The sequence below is a fragment of the Hemicordylus capensis genome, chromosome 14 (assembly GCF_027244095.1).
Source record: "Hemicordylus capensis ecotype Gifberg chromosome 14, rHemCap1.1.pri, whole genome shotgun sequence".
NCBI lineage: Eukaryota > Metazoa > Chordata > Lepidosauria > Squamata > Cordylidae > Hemicordylus > Hemicordylus capensis.
In genome coordinates, this window is record NC_069670.1 from 19,641,913 (window position 1) to 19,657,879 (window position 15,967).

General features: G+C 45.1%; 1 protein-coding gene across 4 annotated transcripts; it reads left to right on the plus strand.

The window, feature by feature from the left end:
- The first annotated feature begins 1,144 nt into the window (after positions 1–1,144).
- On the plus strand, positions 1,145–15,832 carry LOC128337419 (uncharacterized). 4 transcript variants are annotated; one of them, XM_053278397.1, is made up of 7 exons: positions 1,145–1,650; positions 5,199–5,343; positions 6,832–7,149; positions 12,550–12,861; positions 13,551–13,652; positions 13,758–13,807; positions 15,644–15,832. In XM_053278397.1, the coding sequence occupies exons 2-7, from the start codon at positions 5,301–5,303 to the stop codon at positions 15,674–15,676; spliced, it is 858 nt and encodes a 285-aa protein (XP_053134372.1). In that variant the 5' UTR covers positions 1,145–1,650; positions 5,199–5,300; the 3' UTR covers positions 15,677–15,832. The 4 variants fall into 4 exon arrangements, with proteins under 4 accessions (XP_053134372.1, XP_053134371.1, XP_053134369.1 ...); XM_053278394.1 differs by lacking the exon at positions 1,145–1,650 and adding an exon at positions 2,242–2,753; XM_053278395.1 differs by lacking the exon at positions 1,145–1,650 and adding an exon at positions 2,772–3,482.
- Positions 15,833–15,967: the final 135 nt, after the last annotated feature.

The following is a 15,967-nucleotide window of genomic DNA, read 5'->3' on the forward strand; positions in this document are numbered from 1 at the left end:
ACTGAAGGATGAAACGAGTGGCTTTGGTTTCTGTGGGAAACCTATCCCCTTGCTTTTCTGCCACTGTATTTGCCGTCAATTGCTGCAAAGAGCTGAAAGGAAAACACTGTTTTAGGCTGCATGAGCCTCTGCATTTCCCCCTGCTTCCCTCTGTAGTTTAGCACCATGGCAGGTGGAAACGAAGCCAAAACTTCAACTTCAGCAAAGTTCAAAGGGCATTTTGGGATTCTTCCTGAAGAGCAAACGTTGCAAACCAAAGCGTGCCCACAGCCCACACTCACTCTGGATTAAATAACATTTTGTGAGTCCAGCAGCCCTGCCACAGATGCAGTTCTTTTCCCTCAGTATTATTAGAAGGTAGATTTCAGCATATACCTGTCTTGCAACGCCAATGTCCTTGTGGCTCTGGGTGCTTTCTAGATTACTCGCTAGAACTGTGGTAAAATACTTTGGTTTGGCAGGCTCAAATTAAAAACGATCTCCAGAATCTACAACGGAAAATACAGCTCCTTTTTTGCAATGGACATACAATGTTATAGCACTAAATTGCATCAATAAAATCCGAAACAAGCCATCCGAAATGTGAACGGCATCCTGCTGACAGCACAGAGACTGTGGTGTCACAACACAGGAAATACAGAAGCACACTTAGCAGAAGCACACTTAGAAGTACAGAAGCAGTGTTGTGACACTGTTGTAGAGGTTAATCTAGAAAGTGCCCTGGTGAGGTTGGATCAACAATACATGTCCTTCTCCGATGCTGCTTTTATCTTAATCTGAGTCTAGGCTTGATTTTACTAGTATTAGTGAAATTTCCAGGTCACCTGGGTGACTTCTATGTTAATTTTCTTTTAGATGATAGAGACCCGACTGGGACTTATAGAGTAGCTAAATTTTGCTCTTTTGCTTCTAGGGCTCGTTGTTGCTTCTGCTTAGATCATTGGTTCCCAACCAGTTACACAAATCATTGGTTCCCAACCAGTGGCTGTTGAACTACAACTCCCATCATTCCCAGTTACACTGGCTAAGACAACATCGGACAGAAATGTACAAATACTTTGTGTAACTGTCTTTTCCCATTTCTGTTCTGTTGCTGGTCATGAACCGTAATAAAGACCTGACTGACTGAGTTCCCGCCTAGGGGAGCTCTTAGGAAAAGGATGTGAGCCCTCTCTTTTCCCCCCATCTTACCAGATTTCAACCCCACAGCAAATCCTGAACTGTAGGGACAAAGTGCCATGGCTAAAAACATTTAGCCTGTTTGCCATCATTAAATCCTGGCCAAAGTATGAAATTCTAGGAAAATAAATATGCCATTAGAGCTGTCCAATAATATAACCTAGACTGAATCAAGTCACATAACAAGTTCTGCCCAGTCTTAAGGGCACATCTGCACTACAGACGTAAACTGGTTTAACAATCCTTCTCTCTCCCTTGGGAACTGCATTTCCGGGGGTGGGATGGGCACAAGCAAATCAAATTCAAATCAGGAAATCTCCCAGGTGAGGGGTCCATCTTGGAAGGCAGGGTATGCATTAGCTGAGGAATAACAATTTGCCAGATGTATTATTAATCTTACTCCCATGTAGATCTTCCAGTATTTAAAAACACACCATAACTTATGCTTTATTTCCACAAGAGCCTTGAAAGGTGAGCCATTATTATTATTTATTATTATTAGAAATATTTATGTATGTTTTTGAACAACAAAAAACATTCTCAAAGTGGCTTACAAAGCAACAATGAATGTGAAAATGGTTCCCTGTCCCAAAGGGGCCCATAATCTATAGCAGGGCTGCTCAGCTTTGGCCCTCCTGCAGATGTTGGCCTATAAATCCCGTAATCCCTGGCTAATGGCCACTGTGGCTGGGGATTATGGGAGTTGTAGTCCAAAAACAGCTGAGGGGGAGTCTAAGTTGAGCAGGCCTTATCTCCAGTGACTGTTGCTGGTGTCTATCTTATGTTTCTTTATAGATTGTGAGCCCTTTGGGGACAGGAATCCATGTTATTTGTTTGTTATTTCTCTGTGTAAACCTCCCTGAGCCATTTTTGGATGGGTGGTATAGTAATTGAAATAATAATAATAATAATAATAATAATAATAATAATAATAATAATAATAATTAATAGGGGGAAACCAAGAGAGGTATCAGGAACAGCCCCTGTATACAGGACTGTATGCTTGGCTGAAGGGACATTTGCTCTCCTCGGCTAAACAGAAGAGAGCCACCATTTTGAGAAGGCACCCTTGGCCCAGTCAGCAGGTGGCCGCTTAACGAGGCCGACCTTTGCCTCAGGGAGAAAACTCATCCATTATTCATGTGGCAGCTGTCCCCTCTGCTTTCCAAGGAGAGAAATTCCCGAAGCAGTTTACCTCACAAGAGGAAAGACAAAATGGTGCCCTGCCCCAAAGTCTAAAAAGAAACCCGAGGGAGACACCAGCAACAGCCCCTGGAGAGATTCTGTGATGCATGGGCACAGCAAGACGCCTGGGGGCCAGGGGACAATCTCTTCTTAGGGGGGCCCCCCATTGCGCACGTGAATTGTGCGCATCCCCCAGCACCCCAAGCCACGCCCCCTGCACCTGATGTCAGATACAAGGGGGTGGGGCAACCAGCATCTCCGTCCTTGCCTGCCAGAATCTCCCCACTGCTGCTACTTAACTGTTGGCCTCCAGTTGCGGGATGAGCCAAGCATTGGCAGGTGTGCTATCGCTGCCTGGCGGGCCTTTCCTCTCCAAGCTGCTGCTCAAGGTAGGGTTGCGATGTAAGCCAGGGCTTGGCAGATCCCAGGCACCAGGGAGGCACATGACTGTGGCGCCTAGACTAGGATATTCAGAGGCGGAGTTATTTAATGGAGTCCTCATTTGTTCCTGCATAAGAATTCAGCTGTCCTAGTTCCCCCAGCGGTAAAGCCTTCGGAGGCAGTCGAAAGCAAAAGACACCTTGCCTGCAGGAGAGGACAGGATGAGGCCCTTCCTGGGTCAGCAACAGCATCGCTGAAATCAACACCTCCCAGAAAGCAACAACAACCCAAAACAGGCTCCATCGATCTTCGGCTTCAAAGGAGAGGGCTTAACCTACAATGGCGATTTCTTGTCAAGGATCTCCTCCATGTGGGCGACAAAGTATTTGTAAGCAAGGCCAGTGAGGCTCCAGTCCTAGGCAGACACAGAAGGGGAATCAGCCCCCAGCACTTCACAGAACTCCTCCCTCTCTTTTATTATTGGAGACTAGCCATTGCAAGAGTAGAGGTGACTTTTATACACAGCAGGCTTTATCGCGGGTTTACTGGGAGGCTTTACTGCGAACTCAAAGTTGTCTCCCAAACCCGATGCAAATAATGGATTTCTTTTAACCTGGATATAAATCAGGCTACATGCTAACACTCTGTGAAAAACCCGAATTGTGTGTGAACTGCTTCCTGACTTCGGAGAAAACCTGGCCAATTTGCGAATGCACCCCCTCCATTCTGGAGGAGATGTGAGTTAAAGGGCTTTAAAAGCCCCATGTGACAAACAAGTTATCCAGACATGGCTTCATACTGTGGGGCATCCGAAGAGTGAATCTGCTTTGCAGCAGATTCGCAGATTAATTTGGGGGATTAAACGGACCGTTCACATAGGGTCGGCTCCTCTCTGCATTCCCTGCAGATCTTTTCCCTGTATGTGTTCCCACAGCTCTCTCCGGGTTTCCCCTCAAACCAATCACATCCCAGAGGAGGAGGCGGGAGACCTTTTTCATTGTTGCTAGTTTGACAGTCGGTGTTCCGCAAGATTGACTAGTCAAAACAACGGAACGCTGTGCTGCTCCTCAACTCCTTTTCCTTGACTGCCCTTCACCAGCACAGTGCTGCAATGTCACTGCTGTCAGCTGCATTTTGCTGGTTGTGAGTTTCTAGAGGGAAACTACTGTCTGGGATCGAGTCCAGTACACGGTCCAGAGCTTGTACCTTGCTTAAGCATTCATGAGCCCTGGTTAGTTCACTAAATCACATTAAGGAAGGGAGGGAAATCATGGTTGCCCACTGCGGATTTCCGCCCCGAATGAGAGAGGACTCTTGTTTACCCGTGCCTTTATTCTTGCTAAACTTGCAGAATGCTCCAGGCCCTAGATCACATTATGGCTTTACTGAGTGGCGCTGGAGTACCTGCTGCTTGGAAATGGACATGCTGATCATTTAGCTGTGCTCTGCGATGCCAGAATGACTACTCTGAGCAAGGGGCACGATTCCCTTTCTCTCCATTTTCTGCCCACCAATTCTGTTGATTTCTGTACATTCTGGGTTTTTGCCCGTGGCTCCATTAGCCTTTGTGATACTGTTGCTAATACAGAGGTTACCCACCTCAACCTCCATTAAACCGAATGGGAGCTTCGCAAGAGCATTCCAACTGAATGCATCTTTCGTGGGACTGCGGACAGTGGGATTTGCCCCCAAGTACGAAAGGCATGGAGTGTGGGATGCCATCTCAAAGGTTCAATCCAGTGGAAGGTTCTTATGCATAAGTCACAATGGAATGCATGAATCCTGTGCCCAGGGCCAGCATTTGTGCTGGAGAACTTTCTACTCATGTCCCCTTCACTCCCTTAATCAGAGGGGTGGAAAACATGAAGGTTCGGAATAGCAGAAGCAGCCCACATTTTGCATTCCTCAAAGGGTGCAGGAAGGCAGGTGAGAGAAAAAGGGAGGGAGGGGATAGGGAGGGGGCTTATTGCACAAAGGAACCACAGCTGGGACCCAGCCTCGGAAAAGCCCAGGTAAGTGGCGCAGTGGGTAAATGCTTGACTAGCAAGCAGAAGGTTGCCAGTTCAAATCCCCACTGGTACTATATCGGGAAGCAGCAATATAGGAAGATGCTGAAAGGCATCCTCTCATACTGCATGGGAGGAGGCAATGGTCAACCCCTTCTGTATTCTACCAAAGGAAACCTACAGGGGTGCCAGGAGTCAAAATCAACTTGACAGCACACTTTAAGCACATTTTGGGCTCAAGAGAAGCACAAATTTTCAGTTGTTTTGGAGTGCCAAATTGGTAGCTATTTATTAATATATATTTTACTAAAGACCGGGAAGGATTCAGTTTTATGTCTCTGCTTGAGGGTTTGGAAAGAAAAGCTGCTGCCTAATCTTCTAAATGTCCCATCACTGTGCAAGACGGAGGTGGGATTTGTCTTGCAAGCGTCATTTTTGTACTTCTAGAAACCAGCAGGCAGAAGACAGACAGCACAGCAGTCTGGAACCAGAAGAGATCTGTCAGCCAGCAGTTCTGCTTCAGAGTTCAGAAGCTGGAGGGACTGCAAGATGCGTTTCCACTTTCTTGGGATTCTTCTGCTTTTTCTGCACAGTAAGTATTTCACAGCAACCCTAACGGTGTTGATTCAGAAATCTGTAGGACGTACTTCTGAATAAGCCTCCTGTACATTATGCATGTTTACTCCGCTTGTTCAGTGGAGTTTATTTAGTAGTAAGTGTAGATCATAGCTTTAGAAAGCAAATCTATTTAACAATTCCTTTTGAGATACTTGCCTATTTTCAACAGCAGGCTTGAGAAATACTGACATGTGTTCAGTTCAATAGATGAGTGACCTTTTTCATACTGCAAAGCTGAAATCAAAAGCATAGCATTTAATTCTGTTTTGGCTTCTTTCAGAGTTCAGAGTGTTTCAGATACATTATCTCAGTAATCCAGGGGTGTAGCCATAATTGTGTGGATGGGTTCAAAGAACACAGACCCCCAGCTCCTGAGGCACCCCCTCCAGCTCCAACCCCTCCCTATTTTCTTCATTATCTCCCTCACTCCAAGGGGAAGCCAGGGAGAGGGGTGAGCATGGGCCCCCACTCTCCTAGCTACGCCCCTGCAGTAATCATTGAATTAGATTCTCTTGCTAAACAATGAATTAATACTTTGAAACCAGATTTCTGCTGTGGGTAAAGCCAGAAGCTGCCATGAATGAATCCTGGGTTGTAGATTTTCCCCTACAATAGTTTAGAAAGTGGACTTGATATATTTAATTTTCAGTTCTCAACATTGTACGCTGCAACTCACACTAAGCATTCTTATTTGGAAGTTAATTCCAAAGAATTCCAACTGGGCTTTCCCACAAGCCATTCAGTTTACCAATTGGTACTTTTAAAGTGATTTGTGTATCCCTTTGCTAAGATTTGGTAATTTATTTCCATTTACTTTTCTTCACAGCATCCCTGTCAGCTGTTGTGAATAAGATTAATAATCTTTAATAATATTGTTTACCAGTGGATGCAGCCAAGACAAAAAGGATCTTTCCTGAGGTCTTTCAGGGGATCCAGCATAGTGTTGAAATCAGTTTTAGCGAAGTTAGGGAGGCAGAGATAATGCACTTCACTGGGAAAATCTTTGCATTCAACTAGGTGAACAGATCCTGCTGATAAGACCTCAGGATCAGGGCCAACACATGCATTTTAAAAGCCTTTTTGACAATATGCCTTTCCTTTGAGCTGAATGAAATGACAGAATCACTGTTGCTTTAAATAAATATGAAGCAATATTGTTTGGGCACTGAGATGTGGCTGCAGCCTAGTTTTAGGGCTCAGAGCTGCATGGCATGGCTACAAATGTCCTTGGAGAAATCAGCAATCCTTTCCCAGGATACCCCTGCACCACTAGCAGGCAACCAGCTGGACTGCATAGGCTGTACCAGTCCCAGAATCATCCCAGGACATGGACGGGAGGGAAAGAATTTACTCATGAATACATCATGTAATCCGCACAGATGTTTTGTACTAGGGCACCATGAAATTTTTGAACTTAGTCTTATTCTGGGATGCCCAGGAGTTTCTTTGCTTTCCTTTACAGCTGCTCATTCACAGGGAGATACAGAAATACCACAACAGTTAACCCAGGTGTGGGCATCTCCTGGAGAGACCAGAAATATCACCTGTGACCTTCCAGATGGAGATGCTGTGTGGAAAACGATGTGGTACAAAGAGGAGCAGGATGGAAGCCTGCACATGATTGAACCAAGTTATGAGGAGATAAAAGCAGGAGCAAAGGTCCGTAAAGCCATTCTGACCCTCAGGAATATACAAAGAAAACACTCTGGGATTTATTATTGTGCCACAATAATCAATAAAACACCCAGAATCCTGAAAGGGACGAGGCTCATCATCAGAGGTGAGTGGCCTGGCACGTTTGGGAAATGGTCGTTGTGACTTTCTCTCCTGCTCAGTGGAAAAACTTGCTCCAGTTTGTTCAAAATGTCCTGCTCCCTTCCCCGAATAGAACACAAAACATAATGTAAAGTCACACTAAAACCTTAATATGCAAGCCCCTGTCTATAAACAATAACCACTGTATCATTTAATATAATCTATTTGTTTTTATGTTCACCTGTATTGCTGTACACATATTGGATATTAAATGCAAATATCCAAATATGTAAAACCAACTAAGATTCAAATTCCAATATGCAATATAGGCTAAATTCAATTGTAAATTAAAAACAACATTACAAATGTAGTAAAAGCAGGAATTCAATATTACAAATGTAATATAATATTATACATGTAGTAAATACAGGAATTCATGAGTGCATCCTTTATTCCAAGGCCTTATAGCTGAATATAAAGTTGTGCTGTTGAGTCGATTTCGACTTGTGGCACCCACAGAGCCCTGTGGGGTGTTTTTTTTGGTAGAATACAGGAGAGGTTTACCATTGCCTCCTCTTGCGCAGTATGAGATGATGCCTTTCAGCATCTTCCTATATTGCTGCTGCCCCATATGTGGGGATTTGAACTTGCAACCTCTTGCTCACTAGGCAAGTTACTACCCCACTGTGCCATTAGGTGGCTATAACTGAATATACTATCCTGGATTTAAGGCCAGAGCAATTTTCGTAGCTACAGTGTGGCTAACTGGAGGTGGGCACGCAGGTATTGGGATCACTTGTATATCATCAGTCAATCTAACAACTAAATTTTCCCAAGGTCCTGAATGGTTTAACCCCTCTCAGATTCAGGAGTCGGAAAGGCAAATGTTTGAATTTTGGTGTAATAGTATGAAATATTGCTGTCTCCTTTTATTCTTAGTCATGTATTTTTAGTAGTACTTTCAGTACCTTGTTCTATGTTCAGGAGGACTTTTAAAAATTTATTTGGTTTTATTGTTTGTAGTAGAAATTTGATTGTCTTCTCTGCTACGTTTGCTTTAATTTCATGCTGCTCGCTGACCGAAATAAAGAGATTTGATTTGATTTGAATATACTATGAGCCGGGTCTCACGATCAGGGCGGGATCAGGGCCTACACAATTGCCGGCTCCATGACGGAGCCGGTGGGGTCTGGGGGGAGCGGGGGCCAATCGGAAGCCCCCGGAAGCTCCAGCATGCCCGGTGTGAGCGTGCAGGGCATGCTGGAGAGACCCCCGGAGCCGGCTTATCGCCTCCCCTCTGTGGGTCTTCTTGTGAGTAGCCGTGGCGCAGAGCCACACCACGGCTACTTACGATTTTAAAAACCAGGTTTGCGGAGCGCTCACTCCGCAAACCCGGTTTTAGGGGCGGACTACAGAAGCGGGCTAACCGCTTGTAAGCCACCAGGCTCGCCTGTGAGCCCGGTGGTTTACACGAGCAGCAAAAATCGGGCTAGGCTCTCCCAGCCCTGCTGCTCGTGAGAATAGCTCCTATGAGTATATTCAAAGTATGGATAATATATGAGTGTAATATATGAGTATATTAGGACCAGGTTACCTAGGAGAGCAGCTTCAATATTTTATTTGTTTGTTTGTTTGTTTGTTTAACATATTTATATACTGCCCAAAACTCATGTGTCTGGGCAGTTTACAATAAAAACTGCCTTTTAAAAAGTCATCAGAGATGGGGAGGCTCTTATTTTAACAATATTAAAACTGTAAAAAATTGTAACTCTAATTAAAAACCTGGGTGAACAGATGTGTCTTAACTGCCTTTTAAAAAGTTGTCGGAGAAGGGGAGGCTCTGATTTCAACAGGGGATGCCTTCCGAAGCCTTGGGGCAGCAACGGAGAAGGCCGGTCCACGAGTAGTCATCAGAAGTGCTGGTGGCAACTGCAGACAGAGGACTTCTCCTGATTACCTCAAAGGGCAGTGGGGGTCATGGTGAAGAAGACGTTCTCTTTAATACCCAGCAGGGCCTAAGCCTACCTTGTATTTTGCCCGGAAACCTCTTGGCAGCCGGTGTAGCTCTTTCAATACAGGAGTGAGGGGGAGGGCTCTGCCTCTCTTTCCTGTTCTGAAAATATATTTGTAAATCGCTTTCCAGCCCCCAAAGGCCACAAAGTGGTTTACATAGAAAAAGACAGAAGATGCCCCCCTGGCCCAAAGAGCTCACAGTTTAAAAAAGAAACACAACATAGACACCAGCAATCGCCACTGGAGGGAAACTGTGCTGGGGTTGGATGGGCATGGTTTGTTGATTCTTTTATTGATTATTTCAAATGTATATACCACCCGATATGTATATCTCTAGCAAACAGACAATCAAACAATTAAGACAATTTAAAATTGAACTAAAAGCCTGAAGGAACAGTTGTGCCTTGAGAGTTTTCTTGAAGGAAGCCGGAGATGGGGAACCTCTTATGTGGACAGGGAGCCTGCCCGAAGTCCCCAGAAATTTTTCACACCTGGCTTTTGGTTTGCATCTCCTCTGGAATGCAGGGTGTGTGTTCACATATTGGGAAGATTTACTCTGAAGTCCCTGCAAGCTATCAAGGAGCACTTCACCCACAATTTGAATTTTTCAGTCCATTAGAGTGTAGTCCGATTTATATCTGGGGTAAAAAAAACCTCCACTTTTTGTCTCGGTTTCTTTGGACAACTTCAAGTTTGCAGTAAAGCCTGCTGTGTTAAGCTCCATGGTGGCTATAGAGGTTTTGATTTCGACTCACCACCAAATGAGCCAGTGGCAACTCCAACAGCCCCTCTAACGAAGATCTCAATAGGCAGCTGGGTTTGTGGCAAAGGAGGCACTTTCTTCAGTTGTTCTCCTCCTGCTAAATAGAAGAAAGTCATCACTTTGCACAGGTAGCAAGTGTGTCTCTTGTTGTGAAACGTGGAGAGCTGGTCTGGTGGTAGCAAGCAGGACTTGTCCCCTTAGCTAAGCAGGGTCTGCCCTGGTTGCTTTTGAATGGGAGACTAGAAATGTGAGCACTGGAAGATATTCCCCTGAGGGGATGGAGCCGCTCTGGGAAGAGCATCTAGGTTCCAAGTTCCCTCCCTGGCAGCATCTCCAAGATATGGCTGAGAGAGACTCCTGCCCGCAACCTTGGAGAAGCTGCTGCCGGTCAGTGTAGACAATACTGAGCTTCCTATGTTCCTATGTACCCTCAAACAGCACAAGCGTAGGAAGCAGCCTTCTGCAACGTCAGACTCTTGATCCAACTAAATACCGGTTGCAGGGGAGCAATAGCAGGAGAGAGGGCGTGCCCTCACCTCTTGCCTGTGGGCTTCCCAGAGGCATCTGGTGGGCCACTGTGGGAAACAGGATGCCGGAATGGATGGGCCTTGGGCCTGATCTACTAGGGCTGTTCTTATGTTCTTAACTTTGTCTGCTTGCCTGTCAGCATCTCTCTTGCATTTCAGGGTCTTTCTCAACCGTAGCTAGAGGCACCACCTGGGACCTTCTGTTGGAGATGGAGTTCCAAATGTACTTCTCCAATAAATCTATTTAGTTTAGATTGCACAACAGTCTCCATGCGTGCTCTTTAAATAACGGCAACAACTAAACTCAGCACTCTACTCTGTAACCGGAGTGGGTAGCTTCCTCCACTGGCTCTTTGCTCAATCATCACAAGTCCCAACATGCTTTTCCAGGGAGTTGGGTCCCCATCTTATCCCTCAAGTCTGGTAGCTGCAGGAATGAGTTTTCGATGCCAGGGTGCTTTCCAGCTTACAACGATGTCACTACTGTCCACTAAGTGTCCTTCCATACTGCCTGTGTTTCGGCATTTCCGATGCCTTCTTTCAGATTTTATCCTTCTGTTTGAGTCCTACAACATTGCATGTGTGTCACAAATAGATAGCTGCATTTTCCCGTTGTAGGAGGGTTGTGCAAGCTATTTGCGTTTTCAAAACCAAACGATCCTGCCAAGTTGAAGCATTTTACTGCTGAACAGAGTGCAATTTGGAAAGTGACCAGGTTCAAGCTGTTCTCTTTACTCCGTGTATGGAGATTACATATTAACGTCATCGCGGAGGCCTGTTTGTGGCTGCTGCACTGGTGTTGACCCCAAACCAGGCCTTCTCTAGGGTTGATATCAGAAGCTCCCCCTTTCTGGATGTTTTTAAGTGACTTTTGAAACACGCATCTATTTTATCAGGCTTTTAGTTTATAATCTTTAAGTTTTATTGATGGGATAGATAGATAGATAGATAAACTTTTTTATGATCGTAGATCAGACTGTACAACAAAAAACATTACATAAGACTAGAGTGTATAATACAAACAATGTAGCAAAACCTGATGGTGATACAATTTCTTGGCGGGATCTACAAGCGAGGACAATAAATTTAGCGACCTTATATGTGATATCAGTTTTTCCACTAAAAAAAATGAAACAAAGCTTAGTTTAGTATTTATTTACAGTCTTTGACCAAATGATACAACACATTTACATTTACAAAAAACAAAACATACTTTCAGTAAATCTGGAACATTAAATAAAAACCAGTTAATCACTTAAAATGGAGTACATGTACATATTGTAGCTTCCCAGAAGCCTTAGAAACTCTATTCCTTTGAGGGCCTTAATCTTGAGGCCACTAACAAAACTCGGCTACTGCGGCAGAAGTTGATATATCCTTATCATCTAATAAGTGCGTTACCACCAGGTCATCATCTTTTCCATTCAGATCTTTTAATAATGGACCAATTAATTGATGCCTTATGTCCTGATATAGGGCATTTCAATAAAATGTGGGCCATAGTGAAACAAAGCATTCCTCTGCATGACCTGGAAAATGCTTTAACAAGGGTGAGATTAACTTAATATGCAAATTCAGTTCAGATTATTATGATCATTGATCAGATATACAGTCCAAATCCAGATATACCCAGTTCGTAAAAGTGGATTTCAGTACGTGTGTGTGTGTGTGTGTGTGTACACACACACATACATATAGGAACTATTACATAAACTTGAAATGAAATAAAATATTATGACAAAAACTAAAAACCTATATTAAACATTTCCAACACACCATGTGTGGATCTTAAGTGCAGCCATACAGAATTTGGCCACCAGATGTGAGATATTGATGTATTTATCAGGAAGAAATAGTTTATATAAACCCATCAAAGTTATTTGGGTATCTAAAAACAAGAGGAGCAATATATCTAAAATTAAAATCACAATACAAAAGCACATGGCCAATTGTCTGGATTTGGACTGTATATTTGATCAATGATCGTAATAAACTGAACTGAAACTGAATACGTAAGTCACTATAAAAGACACACAAGAAGATGGTTTCCACAGCTCCTGGAAATGGGGTGTAATAACAACTTACTCTACAACTGTGATTATCATTCTCAACACTCTTTTAGGAATCCCTAGCCTCTCCATCCTGGCACCTTCCTCCTTGGAGGGGGCTCCATTTAATCACAGTATCCCCCTGCTCTGCCTTGTCTTTGATGCACACCCTGACTGGGATGAAGTATCCTGGAATATCAATGGGGAGAGAACTCGGGACCAGAAGGACGCTGACATGGTCGATGGAGAAGGAGTCTTCAGCATTTGGAGTTTGAAGTTGATGCCTCCAGAGTTCTGGACCGAAGGGATTTCTTACTCCTGCTCCAACCAAGAGAACAGAAACATCAGTGCTGTGGTACCCACAAACACAGTGCCCACAGACACAGGTACAGGATGATGGTAGCCAGTTCAATCCATCTACTGAGGAATGTACATTTTAATAGCTAAAGGCGATCATTGTGGATAGCATGGGAGTATGTTTTCACAGCTGAGTTCTTGCTGTGCAGAGTGGGACTCACTTATAAACTATAGCGTGGTCTTGTGGGAAATGTAGGTTTTGAGGAGTGATGTACCACAAGTAGGGGGAAAGTTCTGGGCCTGAGGGGCAGTGAGGGAGAAAGGGTGGGATCATTCAAGCAAGGAGGAGATCTGTGGGCAGCTGACTTTGGTAAGAAGGCATATATCTGGACTGGAGAGCAGAGAGACAAGGTGGAAATACTCTGGAGGGCTTGGGAGATTAAGACCAGGAACCTGTGTGTGAAGCCATGTAGGCACTTAAGGAGTGCGAGTCTGAGCAATGGTCTGAAGGGGTTTCGGTGGATAGAAATGGGAGGAATGATGTGTGAGAGGAGAAGGCTCCATCCACATCCTTCCTGGCATCTCCCAGCCTTCCCCAGGACAGGAAGCAACCCAGTCTGGGGCTTTGAGCCACGGGCAGCTAAAGGGACATTAGTAGTCCTGTATACCCATAGGGAGACCTTGGGTCACTTATTCCTCTGCCCTCAGTTGGCCTTCAGGCTGCTTTAGCTATCAGCCGCCAGGTCTTCCTCCCTCCCTCCTCCTCCTCTTTGTACAGGAAACTGCACCCCCATTTTGTATATTGGGCTACCCTCTATTCTCATCCTCCTATTGAGCATCACAGCCATGGTCTTCATCTTCAGAAAGCATCTTGCCAAAGGTAATGCACTTATCTTGAAAGGGACTGTGTGATTGTGTGATATCCCAGCCCCTAATCAAGGGTAATGTGGCTTCCCACCCCTTTTTTACCCCTTTCTCTCTACAGGGAATGGAGAAAAGACAGACACCCGGATACCTATGGCAGAGGCCCCACAGGTAATTTGCACACACCCCCGCTGAAATTTCAATAAAATGTGCAGTACATGTTTTGCACAAGGGCTTGGAAGAAATGAATCCAAATCCTGTGACTATCACGGGAGGCATCCGTTGTTTCAATAGTTGTTCAAACAAGCAGATGCAGCAAGTGGGAAAGAGCGTGCAGTGGGTGTGACGCTGTGGAGCATCTGGATGAATAAGTCTCTAGACAATGCAGTCTTAACAGCCTTGTAAATAGCCAGAGGTGTATCTAGGGACAATAGCGCCTGGGGCTAGCACTGAAATTGTGCCCTTGTCCAAACATCTGACACCCATCTTTCAGATACCATAATATCAGCTCAAAAACACAAGTTCAGACACTTTCAGGAGAAACAGGTTGTGAGCAACACACACATGCATACACACACACACAACCACGCATGTGGCACATATGTGCCAGTCGCCTTCCCAAGGAAACGCAGCACATCCATGTGCTAGGTGTGCCTCCATAGAGCTAAGCAGTGAAAGCTCTCTTGAGCAAATGCTCTGCCACCTCAGCACCCCTCACGACAGGTTGTTGCCTCCAAGAAATCCAGGGATGGGTTGTTTTCTGTCCAAACAGCTTTTGCCTTAAAGGGAGATGGTTGCAATGGGACATCCTGGGGGCCCCAAACAATCTGAAATTATCCAGCAGCTTACAGTAGGCTTGGATCCAGCAGCCTGATCAGGAAGAAGCTGGAAGTTGCAACTAGCCACAGAACAGCAAAACGGTGTGATATTCAGTTTGTTTTGTGTGTGTTTTAAGCACCACACAAGTTAAAGGCAGGCACTTTCCAAGTGTGAAATCCCACAGGCCTTATAGCCTTATAATCAGATTGGTTGACAATATGCAGATAAAGACAGAGCTCTGTATAGAGAATTAAACAGCATGTGAGTGAATATTTCTATTTTATTCCCTGCCTCTCCCCTCCGCCCACCCTTCAGTTTTGCCAGCTTACAAGGCATTAAACGAACATTGTCTTTTTAAGGGATGTTTTGTCCACTTACTTTTGTGCCATTGATATCTGTTTTTGCAATGCTTGGGTCCCTTGCCAACAACTTTGCATTCTTCTGCCTCCCTAGATCAGGGAAAAATCTAGACTTGGGTCTCGCAGAGACCATTTGAGCATGTGCGGTGGCCATTTTTGTTTTAGCAGCCTTTTTAAAAAAATTTAAAAATGGCTGCTGCACATGCTCAGATGGTCCCTGCGAGGTCCTATGCCTTGCCAGGCCTCACAAAGGCCTTTTGGGAATGTGCGACCACCTCCAACATGGCCACCGCACTGATCTTTGTAGGCCCAAACAGGCCTGAAAATTAGCCCGAGACAGGTTGAGGCAGTGATCTAAGAGGCCGGCAGGGGGAGGGGGAACCCTTGCAGACCCCCCTGCAGCTCTTAGGAAGCCCCCCGAAGGGGCTATCCACGAATTGGGGAGGGGCTGGGGGGCAGCATGGCACTGGCGCCCCCCCCGCCAGTGGGCTGCCCTCGCCCTAGCTTCACCTATGCATGCAAGTCATGCATGCAATCGAGGGCTTTGTGCCACTCCTGTTATGACATAGGATCAGGAAGCTGCCATATACTGAGTCAGACCCTTGGTCCATCTAGCTCAGTATTGTCTACCCAGACTGGCAGCAGCTTCTCCAAGGTTGCAGGCAGGAGTCTCTCTCAGCCCTCTCTTGGAGATTCTGCCAGGGAGGGAACTTGGAATAGCTGCTTGCCTGGTGGTCTGTGCTGAGGGAAAATGGGATCCAAGCCACCAAGCCCTGTATCTCTTGCAAAGTTGGAGAGAATTGTTTTTTCTTTCCATCTTCTGTTCTAGACCGATTATGCGGAACTCCGTTGCAGGAACTGAAATGTGGGCGAAAGGGATGGATACCGTCTATGGGCTGAAGTACATGTTGCTTTTAAAAGAAGGAAAGACACAAGGAAGAAAAGCAAAGTCCAGAGTTGGTTGTCATTTTCAGCATGCTAAATGTTGATGCTTGTATTAAACACAAACTTTTCTGTATTAACGGCATCCATGTCCTCATTTTTCAACACTTTCTAGTGACCAAGATGAATCTGCTATGTTGTGTGTGTGTGTGTGTGTGTGTGTGATGGTGATGCTGGGGAACTAGCCCTATGTCTGGACCACCCTGCTTTC

Excerpts from the sequence above, each read along its gene's own strand:
- LOC128337419 (XM_053278394.1), top strand. The coding sequence starts at position 2,685 with ATGAGCCAAGCATTGGCAGGTGTGCTATCGCTGCCTGGCGGGCCTTTC. Across the intron at positions 2,754-5,198 it reads TCTCCAAGCTGCTGCTCAAG|AAACCAGCAGGCAGAAGACA; the intron begins GTAGGGTTGCGA and ends TTGTACTTCTAG. Across the intron at positions 13,808-15,643 it reads CTATGGCAGAGGCCCCACAG|ACCGATTATGCGGAACTCCG; the intron begins GTAATTTGCACA and ends CTTCTGTTCTAG.